Here is an 18,213-nt window from a genome sequence, read left to right as displayed (position 1 = left end):
TTTTAATTCTAATGGAAGTATACAAATGACACTTAAATCTCAATATCACAAAGCTACCCGTTTCAAAACTAACACCAATCACAGCTTGGACTGGGTGTTTAAGCTCACAGAGAGCCAATGGGACAGAGCCCATAATTATGAATGGTCACGCAACATTCTGATGGGATTACGCAGGCCTCCTAATTGTCCCTAGAATTTCTAAGCAAACAGCTGGAGGCAGGGCTTTCTCCTATAGAGCTCCATTTTTATGGAATGGTCTGCCTACCCATGTGAGAGACGCAAACTCGGTCTCAACCTTTAAGTCTTTACTGAAGACTCATCTCTTCAGTGGGTCATATGATTGAGTGTAGTCTGGCCCAGGAGTGTGAAGGTGAACGGAAAGGCTCTGGAAGAACGAACCGCCTTTGCTGTCTCTGCCTGGCTGTCTCTGCCTGGCCGGTTCCCCTCTTTCCACTGGGATTCTCTGCCTCTAACCCTATTACAGGGGCTGAGTCACTGGCTTACTGGTGCTCTTTCATGCCATCCCTAGGAGGGGTGTGTCACTTGAGTGGGTTGAGTCACTGATGTGATCTTCCTGTCTGGGTTGGTGCCCCCCCTTGGGTTGTGCCGTGGCAGAGATCTTTGTGGGCTATACTCGGCCTTGTCTCAGGATGGTAAATTGGTGGTTGAAGATATCGCTCTAGTGGTGTGGGGGCTGTGCTTTGGCAAAGTGGGTGAGGTTATATCTTTGCTGTTTGGCGCTGTCCGGGGGTATCATCAGATGGGGCCACAGTGTCTCCTGACCCCTCCTGTCTCAGCCTCCAGTATTTATGCTGCAGTAGTTTGTGTCGGGGGGCTAGGGTCAGTTTGTTATATCTAGAGTACTTCTCCTGTCTTATCCGGTGTCCTGTGTGAATTTAAGTATGCTCTCTCTAATTCTCTTTCACTCAGAGGACCTGAGTCCTAGGACCATGACTCAGGACTACCTGGCATGATGACTCCTTGCTGTCCCCAGTCCACCTGGCCGTGCTGCTGCTCCAGTTTCAACTGTTCTGCCTGTGGTTATTATTATTTGACCATGCTGGTCATTTATGAACATTTGAAGATCTTGGTCATGTTCTGTTATAATCTCCACCCGGCACAGCCAGAAGAGGACTGGCCATCCCTCATAGCCTGGTTCCTCTCTAGGTTTCTTCCTAGATTTGGCCTTTCTAGGGAGTTTTTCCTAGCCACCGTGCTTCTACACCTGCATTGCTTGCTGTTTGGGGTTTTAGCCTGGGTTTCTGTACAGCACTTTGAGATGTCAGCTGATGTACGAAGGGCTATAGAAATAAATGTGATTGATTGATTACTAACACCACTGAAAAACTGGCCCCACCCCTCCCCTGCAGCTGTCACTGTGGTTCCCCCCTCTCCTTCCACTAGGCTGTGCTACCCTACCCAGGGTGAAGTGTCCCCTCTGGCTGTTTGTGCCTTTCCCCTTCCGCTGCTTGGTTAGTCACAACAGATAGCGTGCAGCCTGATTAAACATTTAGAGATATGTTGTGAGGAAGGATGCAGTAGGGCAGGCAGACAGGTGCTTCTGCAAAGTAATGTCTTAACTGAAGCTTTTTCACTGCAGGCCTCAAATGAGCTCAGCCAACCAATTCAGGGTTTCCATGTTTTTTTTTTTTACCTTTATTTTACTAAGTCAGTTAAGAACAAATTCTTATTTTCAATGACGGCCTAGGAACAGTGGGTTAACTGCCTGTTCCAAGGGCAGAACGACAGATTTTGTACCTTGTCAGCTCGGGGATTTGAACTTGCAACCTTTCGGTTACTAGTCCAATGCTCTAACCACTAGGCTACACTGCCGCCCCCATGTGTGAGTGCACTGTACAGTAGTTTGGCATGTTTCAGCATGTTAACATCTCTCCCTGACAGAAGAGTAAATTAGGAAAACAGACTGACAGGGGAAAGGATTTATTTAATAGATGTTCTAACAGACATTCAGCATCACGCACTGACAAAGTTTCTTACTGGAACAATTTCTGTTCATTGTACATGGAAGGGTGGGTGGGTGGCGAGTCCCATTTCAGTAACAAAACCGCTTGTTAGTGTTCGACGGTTGTTTCATCAAGTATCATATCCTTACAGATCCTTAAGGACTACAGTCCAAGCCTTTCATTGGATGTCAGTGGAATCGGATTCACAAGTGCAAAAAGTGACAAATCTGGATTCTGTGATTTTCTGCAGTCTCTTTTCTTCGTGCCTTGTGAGCCGGGTCGTAATCTCTAGGCACCAAACAAAAAAACTACTTAAACAGGGAGGGACTATCCAAACTTGTCCAACAAGGAATGCTTGTTTTCGTTTTCTGTAGCAAAACATTTTGCTACGTTGTGCATGAATGAATACGACCCAGGTGTATCTCTCCAGACTGGTTATTTATTTCAGCAGTTTGTTGGCAGTGGCGGCCATAGAGGAGGACATGGAGGTCATGGTCACGGTGGGGACGGTGATGTCCTTGAAGATGGGCTGGGTGATCCCTGAGTAGGTAGGCTTATTCTGGTTCAGTGTCTCCATGATCATCTGCTTCATATCTCGGCTGGCATCCCCTCTCATCGCCAGTAAGGCCACGATGTGCTCCTCCCTATGGGCATCAGAGGACAGACACAATCAGACACCTATGATAGCAATGGCTATCATAAAAAAATCTATAGTAGTAACGAAACATTGTATACGTCTGGAGTAACTTCTACTGCCAAAATTGTTCTATCGAAAACCATGATACCCATCTAGCCTGTGTGTTCAGTGAGGTATGATCTGACCTGATGTCAGGGTATTTGGACACCAGCGTGGAGACCTCCAGGTAGAGCAGGGTGGGGTCTGTGAGTTTGAACACCTCGGCTATAGCAGCGATGGCATCACACAGCCGGTCAGTCTCCTCACCCTGGAAGAAGACAGAGACAATAACTTAAAGCATTACAAACACACACTATATATACTCATTACTGTAACAGTGGATGAAATGATCAGAGAAGTAGTCTTCATTACATCAAATGACTGAAGGAATGAAACGTACAGTAAATCAAGAATCAGGGAATTTAAGACTAAATTCAGTGTTTCCCAAACCTGGTCCTACAGTTTCTTTGTAGGCCTTGACAAACACACCTCATTCAGCTCAATGAGTACTTGATGATTATTTGACTAGTTGAATCAGGTGTGCTTGTCCAGGGTTACAAAACACACGTGTACTGTTGGGGTAATGGAGGACCAGGGTTATAATTGACTAAAAAAAGGTATCAAGATGCCAGTGGTTTCTAATCCAGATTTCTTTAGGGGGAAAAAATCTTCCAGTATCAAGTTGAAATAAAACCACTCACAGCAGTGAGTTTCCTGAAGAGGAACTTGAACTGCTCAGCCTCCTTAATCATCCTGTCTGCTCCCTCCCTCCTCTCATCTGCATTCTTGAAGGTGATCCGTTTCTGCATCACAGCCTTGATATACTCCACCACCACCCTGCGATGGGCCTCGCTGGTCATCTCCTAAACATATCACACAACACACTCAGTCACATACACAGGATGTACATGCCAAACTGCTCTCGGTATAGATTTCTCCATATCAATCAATTGGCCAAGCCTTTAATTTGATATGATGATATCAATTGATTGATTTCGCCATGTACCGTATTGAAAGGCTTCTTGATCTTGGCGAAATCGTTGAAGTAATCCTCGACTGTCACACAGATCGTGTCCACTGCATGGGTCCCAGTCAACCACTTCCTGGTCAGCAACTCATTGAGATGATGCTGTAGAAATCAAAACCATGGAATGTTACCACAGAATCTACATTCAACATAACCGGATTCATGGCAAACATTCTGACAGTCTATAAATATTAGACTAAGTTCTGACCTCCAAATCTAGGAAGACTTCATCCAATAGAAACTGGCAGCCATCTTTGGCCACGTCGTTCAGGGTCTTCTCTATGGCAGCGTCATTCTGGGTGGGCTCCGTAGATTTAAAGTATTTCTTCTTTAGACTGTTAATAGACTCCCTAGGGGCAGAGGTATGGTTAGGTACACATTAGCCACATTAGGTTAGAGACTGAAATATTTACAGAGAAATGTCAACGGGACTCACTTGAATGTATGACAGTTGTTTATAATGGCGATCATGTATTGGACGTAGCACTGAGGGAGCTGCCGGTCTCTCAAGTGGTCCTCCTTGTAGGCAATCGCCTCTTCCCTGTACCTGAACAGAAATACAAAACAATTGTAGATGTCAAATACAGTATATCAGGGATGGAATGCTTTGTAATGCACCTTTACTGCCATCAATGTAAACAACTAAACACTACACAATTACTAACACAACATTATGAAACCCTTGTTACCTGACGAGAAATGAATTCATCTGTTTTAAACAGAGCTTCAGGACCTGCTCTTTGAATGTCTCATTGATCTGGGCTGCCACTTGGAGATTCTGCTCAAACATCTGATGAGGACAGAAGAACAAACACGTCAGATTATGACCCCCCCCCCCCTCCAATAGACTTAAAGTACACACTAGTGACTCACTGTAGTATTTAGCCAATTCTAAGATCCCAATGTTGTTATATACACATTGTCTGGTACCTTACTATAGTAGCAACTAGTCCACTTAATCTCTAACCCACAACTGGACTCAGGGTGATGTCCCAGAGAGGTGGATACTGGTTATACCTGGAAGACGATGGCAGGGAGGGTGGTCTGGTAGTACCCGTCTTGATCCGCCTCTGGTTCTGTCTCTTTAAACCAGTCCTTCTTGTCTGTCTCCAGAGCCTTGCGCAGCCAGCCAGTGATGTTGGACTGTTGAAGGGTGAGAGAGGGTCAGCCAGAGCCCTGTTAACTTTGTCTTTAACAATTCATGAAACATTTCATTAAAGGCGGATTCCCTTGTAAAGACTTCGAATGGCAAATCCAGGTTTACAGACGCGGAGACTGGGTTGTATATCTGACAAGAGCTGTCGTAGAGTATGTCACTGTAATCATAGTGTGTTGTCTGGACTTACAGTGAAGGTCTGCAGGTATTTGCTGAGCAGCTCATCCACCACCTCCTGAGGCAGCAGGGGATCCATCAGGTTGATGTCATACTCTGTCAGCAGCTCTGGGTGACCCATCATCTCCTCACTGGAACAAACACAGTGGGGTGTGGGAATATTGCAAGAGAACCCTGACTGTACTATACTGTTTGTGGAAATTCATATGTTGCATGTCTTTTAACGTAACAGACAGCTACAGACAGACACACCATGACATGCTCGTGCACATACGGCAGGGTTCCCTAACTGGCGGTTTTATTTGCCCCCCCAAGTTTTTTGAGCAAAACAATGTGGAATTTTTATTGTCTGACATTTTAAGACTGTAAAAACACCAAGAAATCAGCTCCAAGTGATTTTAATTTAAGACATCTGTTCCCGAGTATTCGCACGCATAATAGAGACGTGATTGTATACAAATGTAAGCAAGGTTTCAAATTACTATGTTTTAATCAAACATTATATCTGTTTGGGCTTCTTGCGGACAAATTGCAGTCTACAAATGTCTTGTAATTATGTTCCGTCCCCCCGACCATCCAGAAAAATATAAAAATTGGCCCGCGGCTGAATCTAGTTGACAATCCCTGACATATGGCAATTCCTGAATATAAATGATATACACAGATACCCAGAAATATAGGCTACTCACAAGCAGTCACACAAACACACGTACTCAGAAACACACACAAATTCACAGAAAATCAGAGTGAATATCTATAATTAAACAGCATCAGTCAGGCTGATGCTCAAGTCATAATTGGATATAAGGCTAGTTCTTTGTGTTTTGAATGTGCATACATTACATCCCCAAGCTGTTCATTAATCTTTCTCTGTTCAATTCTGTTGTTGCATGCGATGTGCATTCATTGGATTATCCACACCAGTTTTGCTTAAATCACATGCCATGCCCTACCTCGCGTGCATGGGGACTTTAGCTTTAAATATTGAGTTAATTGCTCTTTGCAGCACTTACAAGTCCTTCCCATATAAGGAGAGTACAACAGTATTTCCGTGACTATATCCCTCTATATCATTTTAATGATTTTGACAGAGAGTGAAATAAGTTTCCTCTCCACACACACGAGAGAAGTTACCTCTCCACAGACACATGAGGAGAGAGGTTAAAATGGTGCAGGCCAACATTTTTACAATGGGAAAACCTCCTCCTCTCTCTCCTTAGTGTTCAACTCTTCACATTGTAAATTCAAACAAGATATTCCTACAATGGAATGAACGGTATAACTATGACAACAAGGTCTATAAAGATATTCAGCAGCCTAAACTGGTTGCAGCAGCACAGAGCTAATGTACTACAACTCCTGCATATTGCACTCAGCTATGATTGGACTGTTGCCCAGTTATCACTGATGCGACAGCAGTCACAGAAAAAAAGCGTACTGATCTAGGATCAGGCTCCCCCTGTCCATATAATCTTATTCACTATTATCTAAAAGGCTAAACTGATCCTGTATCAGCACTCCCACTTTGAAATGTAGTGAATACGGGCCAAGACAGGATACCTTTTGTATGTGTTGAGGACCCAGGTGAGGAGGGACACAATTTCATTGGCCTCCAGGTCTTCTGCAGCCAGCTCCTGCACCCGCATGGACACGGCGTTGTGGTAGAGCTTAAAGAATCTGTCAAAGGTGTTGTAGTGTGGTGGGAAGCACTGCACCATCAGGTTCTTCACCACAATCAGGTCGTCCAGTACGTACTTCCTGGTGATCTCTAGCAGCCTCACCATCCACATCTTGTCTGCCTCGCGCGTCACCGACTGGCTGCCCTCGATGCGTGTGGTGACTGTGCCTTCCAGCACTTCAAACATCTTCTCTTTCCAGCTCTTGGGCCGGCCCGGGGGGATAAAGCCTGTCTGCTTCTTGCGGTCCAGCATGCGCCGGTCGATCTTCTCCTCACGCTCAATGATGCGCACCACTGAGACCAGCATGGTGGGGTCGCGGCGCACCGTGCCCATGGCGCGCTGCAGCACCATCCACAGCTGCTTGGCCAGATCGTCAGATAGGCCCTGCACCTCGCCAAAGTAGTTGCGGATCAGGTTCATGTCGTGAGTGTTTTTGCTGTCCATTCGGTACTGCTCGTACATGAGGTCGTCCCGCGAACACTCCAGATCCATGAGTTTACGGTGGGCCTCTAGCAGCTCGGCCTGCTCAATCAGAACCTGGGTGTCTGCCACTATCTCAGGCACTGCACAGGAAGGTGATGATATACATTAATAATATATTGTAACAATACAGTCAGTAATTACACAAATGCACAGCGACACAACAATAACAGTTTCTAATTAAGTGGTATCTCTGAGGTATGTAGTTGTGTAGCGTACCTGAAAAGATATTCTTTAAGTTCTCGACGGCTGAGGCAAGCTGACTGTGTTGGACCACGGCGTCTTTTACATCTTTGAGGTTTTCAATAGTGTTGATACTCTGCCTCCAGTCCTTACTAACGTCTGCCAGGGAGTTCTGGATGTCCTTTACATCCCCAAGGGCATTGTGGAGCTGACTGAGACCTGTGCGGACCCCATCCAACTGGGACTGGATGGCAGCCTGGGGAGAGTGATACAGACAATGTAAGGTGCTTCAGGCCAGAGCCATGTACTTACAATAAATATACAGCTCTCATTCAGACAATAGTTAGGGCTTTATGAATAATAGGGCAGTACAGAATGTATTGTCTCCTTAGAGTCATCATTTTCTACCTTCAGTCGGGCTTCTACTGAAGCTTTCTTGCGGGCCTCTCGCCGGCGATACTGCTCCACTTTGTCCAACTGGTCTGAGCGCTGCAGCATCCCTGCCACTCTCTGCACGGCCGTAGCAACCGCCTCCCTGTTCGTCTCCTCCATGACAACGACGGCAAGTTGTGTCTATCAAAGATCAAGATGTTCACGAAACTGAATTTTACAAGTTGTGATTACGACCAAAATGCTGAAACGCCCTGTTGATAGGTCGACGACGTTATTAATCCGTTGGTACTAACAGTGTGTGGAGAGGGTGCTCATTGCATAGCAGGGTAACGTTAGCTAGACCAACAGTTAGCTAGCCTGCTTGCTAACGCTAGCAGCCTTGGCTAATGCTACTTAATATTGCTATAAAATGTCAGCAAAACGTTAGCTAGCTACTACAAGCTGGAAGCGAAGACAACTGTCTCATAAAATGCATTTTACTGGCGTACAGTAACTATTTACTACCTAGCAAGCAGCAGCCCATTTGCAATCATGGTAGGGTTGCCATCTAGCAGCCAAACTAGCTAACGTTAGCAAGACAACTAAGTTAGCTTGCTAACTAACGTTACCGAGGTCGACGAGAGGAAGGACACACACGGGCCATTAGATAAACACAACGCTATCCCGTGTACAAAACACGGGATAAACATAAAACACAATATCTTACCAACTCCAATAATCGGTTTGAATAAGTACGAAGTCGTTCGATTAATATGATATTAATTCCAACACTATCAACTGCTTTTCCTGGTTGACAGTTCCCGAGCGCCGCCCAGCTGACTGCAGCGCCCTCGAGAGGATCATCTGGGTGCAATTTTTGGCAGACTACGCAATTTCTCAATACTTCATTTTATGATCCCTTTGCTTTTTCTACAAGTCAGTAGCTACTATGTGTAGGCGCATACAATTGTTTTTATTTCCCCAACTGTACTAAGCACTAAATGCAGACACATTCTCATAATAAATAGCATTGCTTTCTAGACCGGCATCCAGCATCAATTAAATTCAATAGGCATCTAAACATACAATTTTTTTTTTTGGGGGGACAGTGAAATTATAAAACAGATACTATTTCGTTTATTCTAACACTGATAAGAGTATTATCCGTTTTATGATATTAATGTGCTAAATAGTGTAATATTCTATGTTAGATGCCTATTGAATTTAATTGATATCCGAAACTTGTATGACTGTAATCCTTCCTGAAAAATGTAGCATTCAGTGCAACAAGCAGGCTGTTGTATTGATTCATTGTTACACTGTATTACTACAAATCTTTTATTGTTTCACTCATGTCGGGTTGGACTGGGCAAATGCCAGAAGGGCTGGTCAATTTTCAGACCAGTAATAAAAAATACACAAATAAAAAGTGTTACCAAAAGTTGTTTAGAAACAAGTCTGCAATTAAAGTATTACAATTTGTAGAATAGCTTTGATAGAAAGAAATTAATTTACAGATTTTATTTTAAAAACAGCATAATAGAATGCTGTAGAAATTATGCAGCTATGGAATATGTAAGGGAACATGTCATAATTTCACATACTGTATTTTTTTCAATCTTTTCAAAATATAATAAAACATTGGCTTCATAAAACAGAACTACAGTTCCTAACATTTCTTTTGAATGTACTACAATTTTACAAAAATGTACAAATATAACAATGGACCACAAACATAAATTAACAGTATTGCTGTGCAATACATTTGGACATTATTATGTTCAGATACCGCCTTAGACATTAATGTGTGTAAATAGCTGTTAAGTGACTTTGTTAAATCTCAATTTATAACACTGTCTTTAAAACAAAAATGACAAACTCACTGTTAAAATAATACATTAATTCAACCTATCAAAGAATAATTCATTTAATTCACTTTTAACAAGCAACACCTGTTAATTGAAATGCAATCCAGGTGACTACCTCATGAAGCTGGTTGAAATAATGCCAAGAGTGTGCAAAGCTGTCATCAAGGTAAAGGTGGCTACTTTGAAGAATATAAAATCAAAAATCTATTTAATTTGTTTAACATTTTTTTGGTTACTACATGATTCCATATGTGTTCTTTCATAGTTTTGATGTCCTCACTATTATTCTACAATGTAAAAAATAAAGAAAAAACATGGAATTAGTAGGTGTCCAAACTTTTGACTGGTCCTGTAAATCTGAAAAAAGTTATATTTATCTTGAGTGTCTTATGTACAAAGTCCTTATTAAAACACCTCTCCTTGCTTCCATATATTTTTGCTTTGTAACACTGCTGATTACCTGAGATTAAATAACTACCCACCCTGCCATATTATGCATCAATACAATAAAGAAGCAAGTTGGTGCCCAGATGGTTTATGAGATTTTCCATTGACCTCATTGCATGTAGATATATGGGTTTGGTTTGTGTACAATATCATTCAATGCACAGTTGTGAATCATATTTCTCTGCAGGGGTATTTGGCTAATGTCATGTCCATTGTCAGACCAAGGAGGTGAGTCCATGGGTTCCCTCTTTATAGAGTGGACCAGATGATTCCTGAACTCGTAGTTCAGTTTGTTGTCTTGCTGTATGTAGCCTTTATGCTCCACAGTACCATTCCCATACACATTGCTGACCATACAGTTTGCTCCCTGACTGCTACACAGAGGGTCTGAGTGAGGTATCCTATGATCCTTCTGAGCCCTGCTCCCCACTGGGTATAAGTATTTGTGGTATCCGTTGAGCGTTGGGCTCATGTTGGACTTGTTCCTTTGGCAGGTGGTGTATTGGTCATAGTAGTCAGCCTCCGACTTCACCTGGGGTTCTTCTGAGTAGGCCATGCTGTAGCGCTTCTCATTCCCCACCCAGGCTAGGTTGTGGGGCATGCTGTAGATGTTGCAACCGTTCTCAGAGTCAGAGTCCTGCTCTGTCTTGATGGTTGTCTCAGGCAACACCATGCCATTGTAACAGTCAAGATGGCCGCCCATGTAGTTGTTGTCTGCCTTCATGCCGTCCTCACAGAAGCTCTCCGCCTCTGGGCTGTGGAGGCCTCCGTACAGTTTGTTCTGAGAGGCATCCTGTCTTTTAGCGTGATATCCTGGAGACATCCTGTAAGCTCCAGACTTCCCCAGGTTGTTGTACTTGCCTTGTCTGCATGGTATGTAGCTGCTGCTGGGGCCCTTTCTTATGGTGGACCCGGTGCGGATGTCCCATGGATGATTCACGCTCTGAGCTTTGGGCCCACCACCCATGGAAGACAGGCAGAAGTTGATGGGCTCCTCCTGGGTGTAGTAACCATTGTTCCTATACCTGATGCCGTCTTTGGAGAGGGGTGTCCATGGGGTATAATGGCAGGGGTCTCTGGTAGAGCTGCTGGACCAATTCAGAAGCAATAAGTCACTGCTGTCACATGAACCTCTGGTGTTTCGATGCCTCTTGTCACTGTGGGAACACAAACAAAGAGATGACAGAGATCATTCCTTTATTTAGGCAAATGGCTAAGGAAAATATATCCATGGTCATGTATGCATTATATAATCTTCTAGTTGTGTACATTTACAGTATGAAGTAGTAATTTGACTGAATTCAGCATACCCAGTGATTGGATTCTGAAACTGATGCTGTAATAAACATGTGTCTTAAATTGTAAATTGATTGTAACCTAAATGGTGTACATGCCTGGCTCCTTCAAAAAGTGTTTAGTAAAACCATGATATAGACAGACACAGTATTTAAAAAAAGAATGCTCACTGCTCAGCTCTCCCCATGCTCACCACTCCCACAGTACTGCTTACCTGTGCTTATCTGGTGTGGGGATGACGGGGCCCTTGTTCTTGTTCCTGATCGTCGTGTTCTTCATCTTCGGCTCTGTGATGGAGGGAATCATGAGGGGCACGGCCACACAGAACAGGGCCAGCTGGGGTGGCAGCAGTGCCCCGGAGTCTGTCTTTTGCTTCTGGCCCTGCAGGAACTTCAGGCTGCCCTGGAACTGCATGCTCTGCCAAACATTTAAAAAATCTATGAAACAATCAAAGTGAACTATAAAGCCCTTTTTATGTCAACAGATATCTTCATAGTATTTGTGCTTTACAGTAGCAGTAACCTAACCTAGACCACCAAGGAGAAAGTGCACATACATTACTGAATAGACCAATCAGAACTGACTTCATACTGTGTGGAGCATAACGGTTAATGCCGTTTGTAAAAGAGTGGATATTGTCAGGTACTTGTGCGAGCCAAGGTACTCACTCACCAGGAAGCCTGAGGTGCTGTCCAGCAAGCAACGGACTCGGGAAATGAAACAGCGCGTGAGGAAGGTGGTGCGCTCTAGAGGAACACCGTCAGGCTCCTGGGCATGGAAGAGACTGCTCATCACAAAGTCATCACCTACAGGACAGCCACAGCATTTTTGTTAGTACAACCTATGTAATAAACGCTCTACTTTACATTTGTTTTGGTCTCCTAACAACCAATATTACAGTGAGGGGTTTAGGATAGTATTGCAAATTACAAATAAAATACAGTATCATTTCTTTCTTTCTGTGTCTTGTATACAGCAACTAATGTACTAATCCTTTTGTCCCTCTACAAAATGGTCATGAATGGAAACTAATGTAAATGACAAGTTGCATGTGATCATGAGGGGCTTTCCTGCATCCTTTAGCAGTTCCACAGAGAGACAAAGGTTCTGTTGATGGAAATGATCTACACACCAATTCCTGTGGCTGAGTGCTGGTCCAGGGAGGCCCCCTGGGTCCCGGGGTTCATGGCCCAGTGGAGTTGTCTTCTGAACTCCTGCCGCTCCTCCACATGGATATAATCAAAAACATTCTGGTGCATCACATCCGTCTACGGAGGAGAAGAGGGAGAGGGGAGGAGACGGGTAGGAGACGGGGAAGAGACGGGGAGGAGAGGGGAGGAGACGGGAGGAGAGGGGAGGAGAGGGGAGGAGACGGGGAGGAGAGTGGAGGAGACGGGGAGGAGAGGGGAGGAGACGGGGAGGAGAGTGGAGGAGACGGGGAGGAGAGTGGAGGAGACGGGGAGGAGAGGGGAGGAGACGGGAAGGAGACGGGAGGAGACGGGAGGAGACGGGAGGAGACGGGAGGAGACGGGGAGGAGACGGGGAGGAGAGCGGGAGGAGACGGGGAGGAGACGGGTAGGAGACGGGAGGAGAGCGGGAGGAGACGGGGAGGAGAGCGGAGGAGACGGGAGGAGAGGGGAGGAGATGGGGAGGAGAGGGGAGGAAACGGGGAGGAGAGGGGAGGAGACGGGGAGGAGGCGGGAGGAGACGGGGAGGAGACGGGGAGGAGAGCGGGAGGAGACGGGGAGGAGAGCGGGAGGAGACGGGGAGGAGAGCGGGAGGAGACGGGGAGGAGAGGGGGGGAGAGCGGGAGGAGACGGGGAGGAGACGGGGAGGAGAGGGGAGGAGACGGGGAGGAGAGGGGAGGAGACGGGGAGGAGAGGGGAGGAGACGGGGAGGAGAGCGGGAGGAGAGGGGAGGAGATGGGGAGGAGAGGGGAGGAAACGGGGAGGAGAGGGGAGGAGACGGGGAGGAGAGGGGAGGAGACGGGAGGAGATGGGGAGGAGAGGGGAGGAAACGGGGAGGAGAGGGGAGGAGACGGGGAGGAGACGGGGAGGAGATGGGGAGGAGATGTGGAGGAGAGTGGAGGAGAGTGGAGGAGAGCGGGAGGAGACGGGGAGGAGGAGGGGAGGAGAGGGAGGAGAGGGGAGGAGAGCGGGAGGAGACGGGGAGGAGAGGGGAGGAGACGGGGAGGAGAGGGGAGGAGAGGGAGGAGACGGGGGAGGAGAGGGGAGAAGAGGGGAGGAGAGGGGGAGGAGAGGGGGAGGAGAGGGGAGGAGACGGGGAGGAGACGGGGAGGAGACGGGGAGGAGAGTGGAGGAGACGGGGAGGAGAGTGGAGGAGACGGGGAGGAGACGGGAGGAGACGGGAGGAGATGGGGAGGAGAGGGGAGGAGACGGGAGGAGAGGGGAGGAGATGGGGAGGAGAGGGGAGGAGACGGGAGGAGAGGGGAAGGAGAGGAGACGGGGAGGAGCAGTGGTAAAGGAGGAACGAGTCATCAAACATTCAGCCCTCCAACCAATTAACCCCCAGTTACCCGTCCATTGTGTTTGGTCAACGCATTGACCTCCCCACTTAACCTGTGTCACGGTCGGGTGAAACACATCTATGGTCAGACGCCATGGAGGTTTCTAGACAGACACCGCAAGTGTCAGCCTGCAGCGAGCCCACTGAGAACTTAACTCTTCTGTTTTTCGGTTTCCCACCGCTGACCAGAAGGATGTGGGAGGGAGGGAGGACCTTCTGTGACAGACTCGGTTCAATCAGCATCCCTCCCTCTATGTGGGAGATCTTGATTCTAAACATGGCATAAACTTTTTTTTTCAAATAATTGTTTTTGTAGAAGAAAAGCTTAGATTTGAAACAGAAAGTCAGAATGTATAAAGAGCTTGTAACTGTGCTGTCATCATTATGGAGTGTGTTCAGTCATTTCAAATTGCTTTGTTTAACTGTTTGCCAGTCAAAGATTTATAAATGATGATTTAAATCAATAAAACTGAGGAGTAAATAGTGAAAGCATTAAGTAATGACTATCACAGCAGGGTAATTGGTGACAACAGTTGAATCGGTGAGTGATGAGTTATGACTCCCTGCAGTTTGCATGTATAATATAGATCCCGACCTCCCCTCTCCTCAGTTAGTGGGATGATGGGTGGCCCTCCTCGCTGCCTTGTTTGTGCTTTGCGTGACACTAGAGCTGCTTGCATGAGGACAGACGCAACACTATCCTGATGAAAAACCCTGCAACCCCAGCCCACACTTGTAATTCCTCTCTTTTTTCCATCTCAGCTATACTCTCTGTTCATAAAACGACAGACTCCCACTAATATATTCAACCTTCCCATAATATCCACTTCTTTTTCATGCAACACTTTGAACACTTGCCCTGTGAAGCGCCCCGCTTGTTGAACACACAGCAACACCATCTCAATTCCCATCAGAGGAACGATCACTGTCTCTTTAGTCTCCTTCCCATGTTAAAACCCCAGCTTTAATTAGGCCTAATAGAAAGCTATTCACTCAAAAAGGACAGTTACAAACTTGCAAAGTAAATTAAATGGAAAAGTTCCAGCTGTTTGCTTCTAGAATAAAATAAATGTTGTTAAAATCCAGTGAACTACACAATTGGCTATTTTCAACTTTTGACATGGTTGGTCATATGAATCTTTTTCATTCAACCACAGTTTGATTTCTGTTATGTTTAATTTAATTACTAAAAGGGCATGGCCTTGTATTAAAAAACAATTCTATGTCAATTTTGTTATGTTTTCTATTGTTGGTGGTTTACTATAAAACAGTTTTACAATGCTGTATAATGTTTCCTCAGAATGTAATTTTCTATGAAAGGCTTGTACAATGGTACTGTGCTTCAACTACATTTATTATGGCTTGATTGATCATTGACCCTCAGTAGCAAAGTGAATTCTGATTTATCATGACTTTGAGAATACAAGGTGTGATTGAAACATACCTGATGAAAGCCCAAGTAGTCAACAATGGAGGTGGAGGTGTAGAAGATCAACCCATCTGTGCTCACCACCAAGGCAAACCCAGTCAGGGACTAGAAGAGACAAGAGACAGACCCACATGTTAATACACAACGGCATTAACAGTCATGTTAAATGTCTGAACATGAATTCAGGATATCATCTCTTTTAATTGAATCAGAAAATGTTCTGTATATTTGTCCTCTGTATTTCTTATACTTTTCCAACAAAGTCAACGTTTTGTTTGCCTTAAAACTTAAATAATAAATGTCATTCATACTGTATGTGTGTACTAAGAACACACAGGGGACAAACTTCAGTTGCACTTGATTGATGAGTAGTTTGTTGATAAATGTTTATTTCCGATAATGAATGGATATCGGAATGAAACATACAAAATCTTCTCTTCGTGCCTCCTGATTTGAAGAGAAAAACAGGGAGAACAGGAGGAAACAACACACAGAGTCCCTCATTGACTTCCCTATGTTGGCTGGTGCTGGAGCTGTTGTGTTTGACATTGTTGTGACTCTGGCCTGCTCCTTGGCAGGCCCTGTCACCTCCGGTCTAATTCAAGTCAGCCCAGGTCAGCTGGGCCCTCTTTTCCCACTCTCTGGTGTGATACTGACCTAACCGTGCCACCATCTTCATTCAGCAGCATCATGGTCGGCTGCTTTGGTGTCACGCTATTGTGGGAGGGGAGGGCGGGAGTTTGGGGAGGACGGGTATTCTGAGACACGGAGGGCTGAGGGTAGTACCGGGCGGAGGGTTGGTCTTACTCATCATCCAACCAGCTCCACTTTTGTGCCACGATATCATCTAGGCATGTTCTAAACCTCAATAATCAATGTGGCTAAATTCAACTTTGTGTCATTTTTTCATTCAACAATTGTATTTATTGTGTCTTTTAAGAAAAAACTCAGTCAGGGCAGACTGCATTTAATTCTGTTTAATGAACATGTTGTATTTATGGTTTGTTAGTCTTAAGCTTAAGCTTTCACCAACTGGGCACAAGACTATGATGTCCCATTCCTTTCTGTTTTCCAGCCCTATCAGTACTCTCATCAGTGATCTCTTGGGAGGACAAATCACAACCTGACCCTTCTGCTCCACTTTGTCTCACCTCCAGTAAGAGGTCACTCTCCACCACGCTGCTGCTGGTCCCCGGGGTCCCCATGGACAGGCTCTCTTTCCTGGTATCCTGGTGGTTCACAGGCGACTCCATGATGTGCTTTCTGCATGGCTTCTCCTGGATGGCTGGATGAGAGAAAAAAATACAACTTTCAAGGGACTAACAGGTTTATTACTGTAGATGTGGAGTGTATGATAAGTAATAAAAAAAATGTTTTGCCTTTACCTCCCTTATCTCACCTCATTTGCTCCCATTGTATATAGACTTATTTTTCTACTGTATTATTGACTGTATGTTTGTTTTACTCCATGTGTAACCTGTGTTGTTATATGTGTCGAACTGCTTTGCTTTCTCTTGGCCAGGTCTCAATTGGATAATGAGAACTTGTTCTCAACTTGCCTGCCTGGTTAAATAAAGGTGAAATAAAAATGAAATATATATCAGATGATTAGGGTACATTAAAAAAAGGTAACATTCTCCATTCCAAAAGAACAATTCTCACAATTCAGATTTGAATTCATACTGATATGAACTCATTACTGCAATATGCACACACAGAGAGGCAGTACAGTACACACACACTGTGGTGACATGTTCCTAAAGGGTTCATATTTTCAGTTTATGAGGTATTTAACTTTTTTTTTACAGCATCATTTCCTATCTCCCTTTTTCTTAAAGCTATGATTAAAGGGTGTGTAGATCCTGCATTCTGTGTCCAGAGAGAGGCAGTGTTTACACCTGTCTCCCTGGGAACCACAGAGGAGAGAGAAGCAGTACAGTACCAGGCTGCCCCTGCTCCTGCTCCGCTCTGCTGCTTCCCTGTGCTGTGGCATCTTCCAGTCGGCAAGGGAGGGAGAGCACAGAGCAGAAGTGACCGTGCTCAGAGTGCGTGTGAGAGTCGCTGCTGTCTGACAGCCTTTGCGTGTTCACAGCACAAAGATACAGTATATTCACCAGCGGCACAAGGGGGTCAGGGAGGAAAATGGGCGGGAAATTGGCCCCAAGCCACCTCATTAGCGTATTCCCACCCTCCTGGCTCCCTGGCTGCCCCCTCCATGACTAAACCAGGAAATCCAGGTCAGGATCACTAGAGGGAGGAAGGGAGAAATGGATAGAGAGAGAGGGAGTAGGAGCTGGCTGGCTGAGGTGACACTGTCACGCAACTAAAACGTCTGTCAATCTCCTCCATATCCCTAACAGTGGTCTGGCGCCTGTTCAAGCCATTGCATGTAAGATGGCAAGCTACATTAGCCTACAAAGAATTTCATAATACCTACAGCTGTTAAATATTGATGACCGCTAACTTACACAGAATTCTCTGCCTAAACATTAGGCCCACAATGCAACTGAAACAACATACCTAGTAGATGGGATAAATAATGCATGCAGTTACATTTATATGTATAGTATTACATACAAACATACGCTGTCAAGGTAATAACTAAGACTGTGGGAAATCCATGGCATTATTCCTTATGGAATTGTACAAACATCACGTCCTTAAGTTGATATACCTTTTAGCATCAACAGTCTATACTGCATGCCATGACAACTGCATTGGTGAAAGCATGGATAACATGGAAATGCACTCTATCAATTGTATTATTTCTACTTTTAGGAGTGAGCTAATGGAGACACCCACAAACACACAGGCAAGCAGGCAAACACATGCACGGACATGAGCTAACACACACACGCTTGGTTGCAGGCACACACACACACACACACCTCCGGGGATGATATGAAACTGAATAGTATTAATAGCAATCGTGC

At 45.1% G+C, this 18,213-nt stretch overlaps 2 protein-coding genes across 2 annotated transcripts in view; both read right to left on the bottom strand.

The window, feature by feature from the left end:
- Positions 1-1,925: 1,925 nt before the first annotated feature.
- Positions 1,926-8,584, bottom strand: LOC112260521 (exocyst complex component 3). Its single transcript, XM_024435694.2, has 13 exons — positions 8,442-8,584; positions 7,751-7,915; positions 7,379-7,598; positions 6,561-7,242; positions 5,014-5,131; positions 4,685-4,810; positions 4,357-4,457; positions 4,104-4,214; positions 3,876-4,017; positions 3,647-3,769; positions 3,342-3,503; positions 2,787-2,908; positions 1,926-2,608 (listed from the first exon to the last, which is right to left on the bottom strand). The coding sequence occupies exons 2-13, from the start codon at positions 7,892-7,894 to the stop codon at positions 2,404-2,406; spliced, it is 2,256 nt and encodes a 751-aa protein (XP_024291462.1). The 5' UTR covers positions 7,895-7,915; positions 8,442-8,584; the 3' UTR covers positions 1,926-2,403.
- A 1,257-nt stretch (positions 8,585-9,841) lies between these two features.
- The window catches only part of ahrrb (aryl-hydrocarbon receptor repressor b), a 25,708-nt gene continuing 17,336 nt past the window's right edge, over positions 9,842-18,213 (bottom strand). The window contains exons 4-9 of the mRNA XM_024435693.2: positions 16,432-16,565; positions 15,296-15,385; positions 12,458-12,593; positions 11,998-12,131; positions 11,540-11,742; positions 9,842-11,186 (exon numbers count right to left, since the gene is read on the bottom strand). Of these exons, the coding sequence (XP_024291461.1) occupies positions 10,139-11,186; positions 11,540-11,742; positions 11,998-12,131; positions 12,458-12,593; positions 15,296-15,385; positions 16,432-16,565 (1,745 nt within the window). The 3' untranslated portion in view covers positions 9,842-10,138. The remainder of the gene's footprint in view (positions 11,187-11,539; positions 11,743-11,997; positions 12,132-12,457; positions 12,594-15,295; positions 15,386-16,431; positions 16,566-18,213) is intronic.

The sequence above is a fragment of the Oncorhynchus tshawytscha genome, linkage group LG10 (genome assembly GCF_018296145.1).
Source record: "Oncorhynchus tshawytscha isolate Ot180627B linkage group LG10, Otsh_v2.0, whole genome shotgun sequence".
In the NCBI taxonomy this organism is placed as follows: domain Eukaryota; kingdom Metazoa; phylum Chordata; class Actinopteri; order Salmoniformes; family Salmonidae; genus Oncorhynchus; species Oncorhynchus tshawytscha.
The sequence above is the reverse complement of the archived record's forward strand: the minus strand, read 5'-3'. Positions and strand labels throughout refer to the sequence as shown.

Bases quoted from the DNA above. Each gene is read 5' to 3' on its own strand.
- LOC112260521 (XM_024435694.2), bottom strand. From the start codon at position 7,894: ATGGAGGAGACGAACAGGGAGGCGGTTGCTACGGCCGTGCAGAGAGTG. The intron at 4,811-5,013 runs GTAAGTCCAGAC...ACCCTTCAACAG, and splicing joins AATACCTGCAGACCTTCACT to TCCAACATCACTGGCTGGCT. The intron at 2,609-2,786 runs GTCAGATCATAC...TGATGCCCATAG, and splicing joins TCCAAATACCCTGACATCAG to GGAGGAGCACATCGTGGCCT.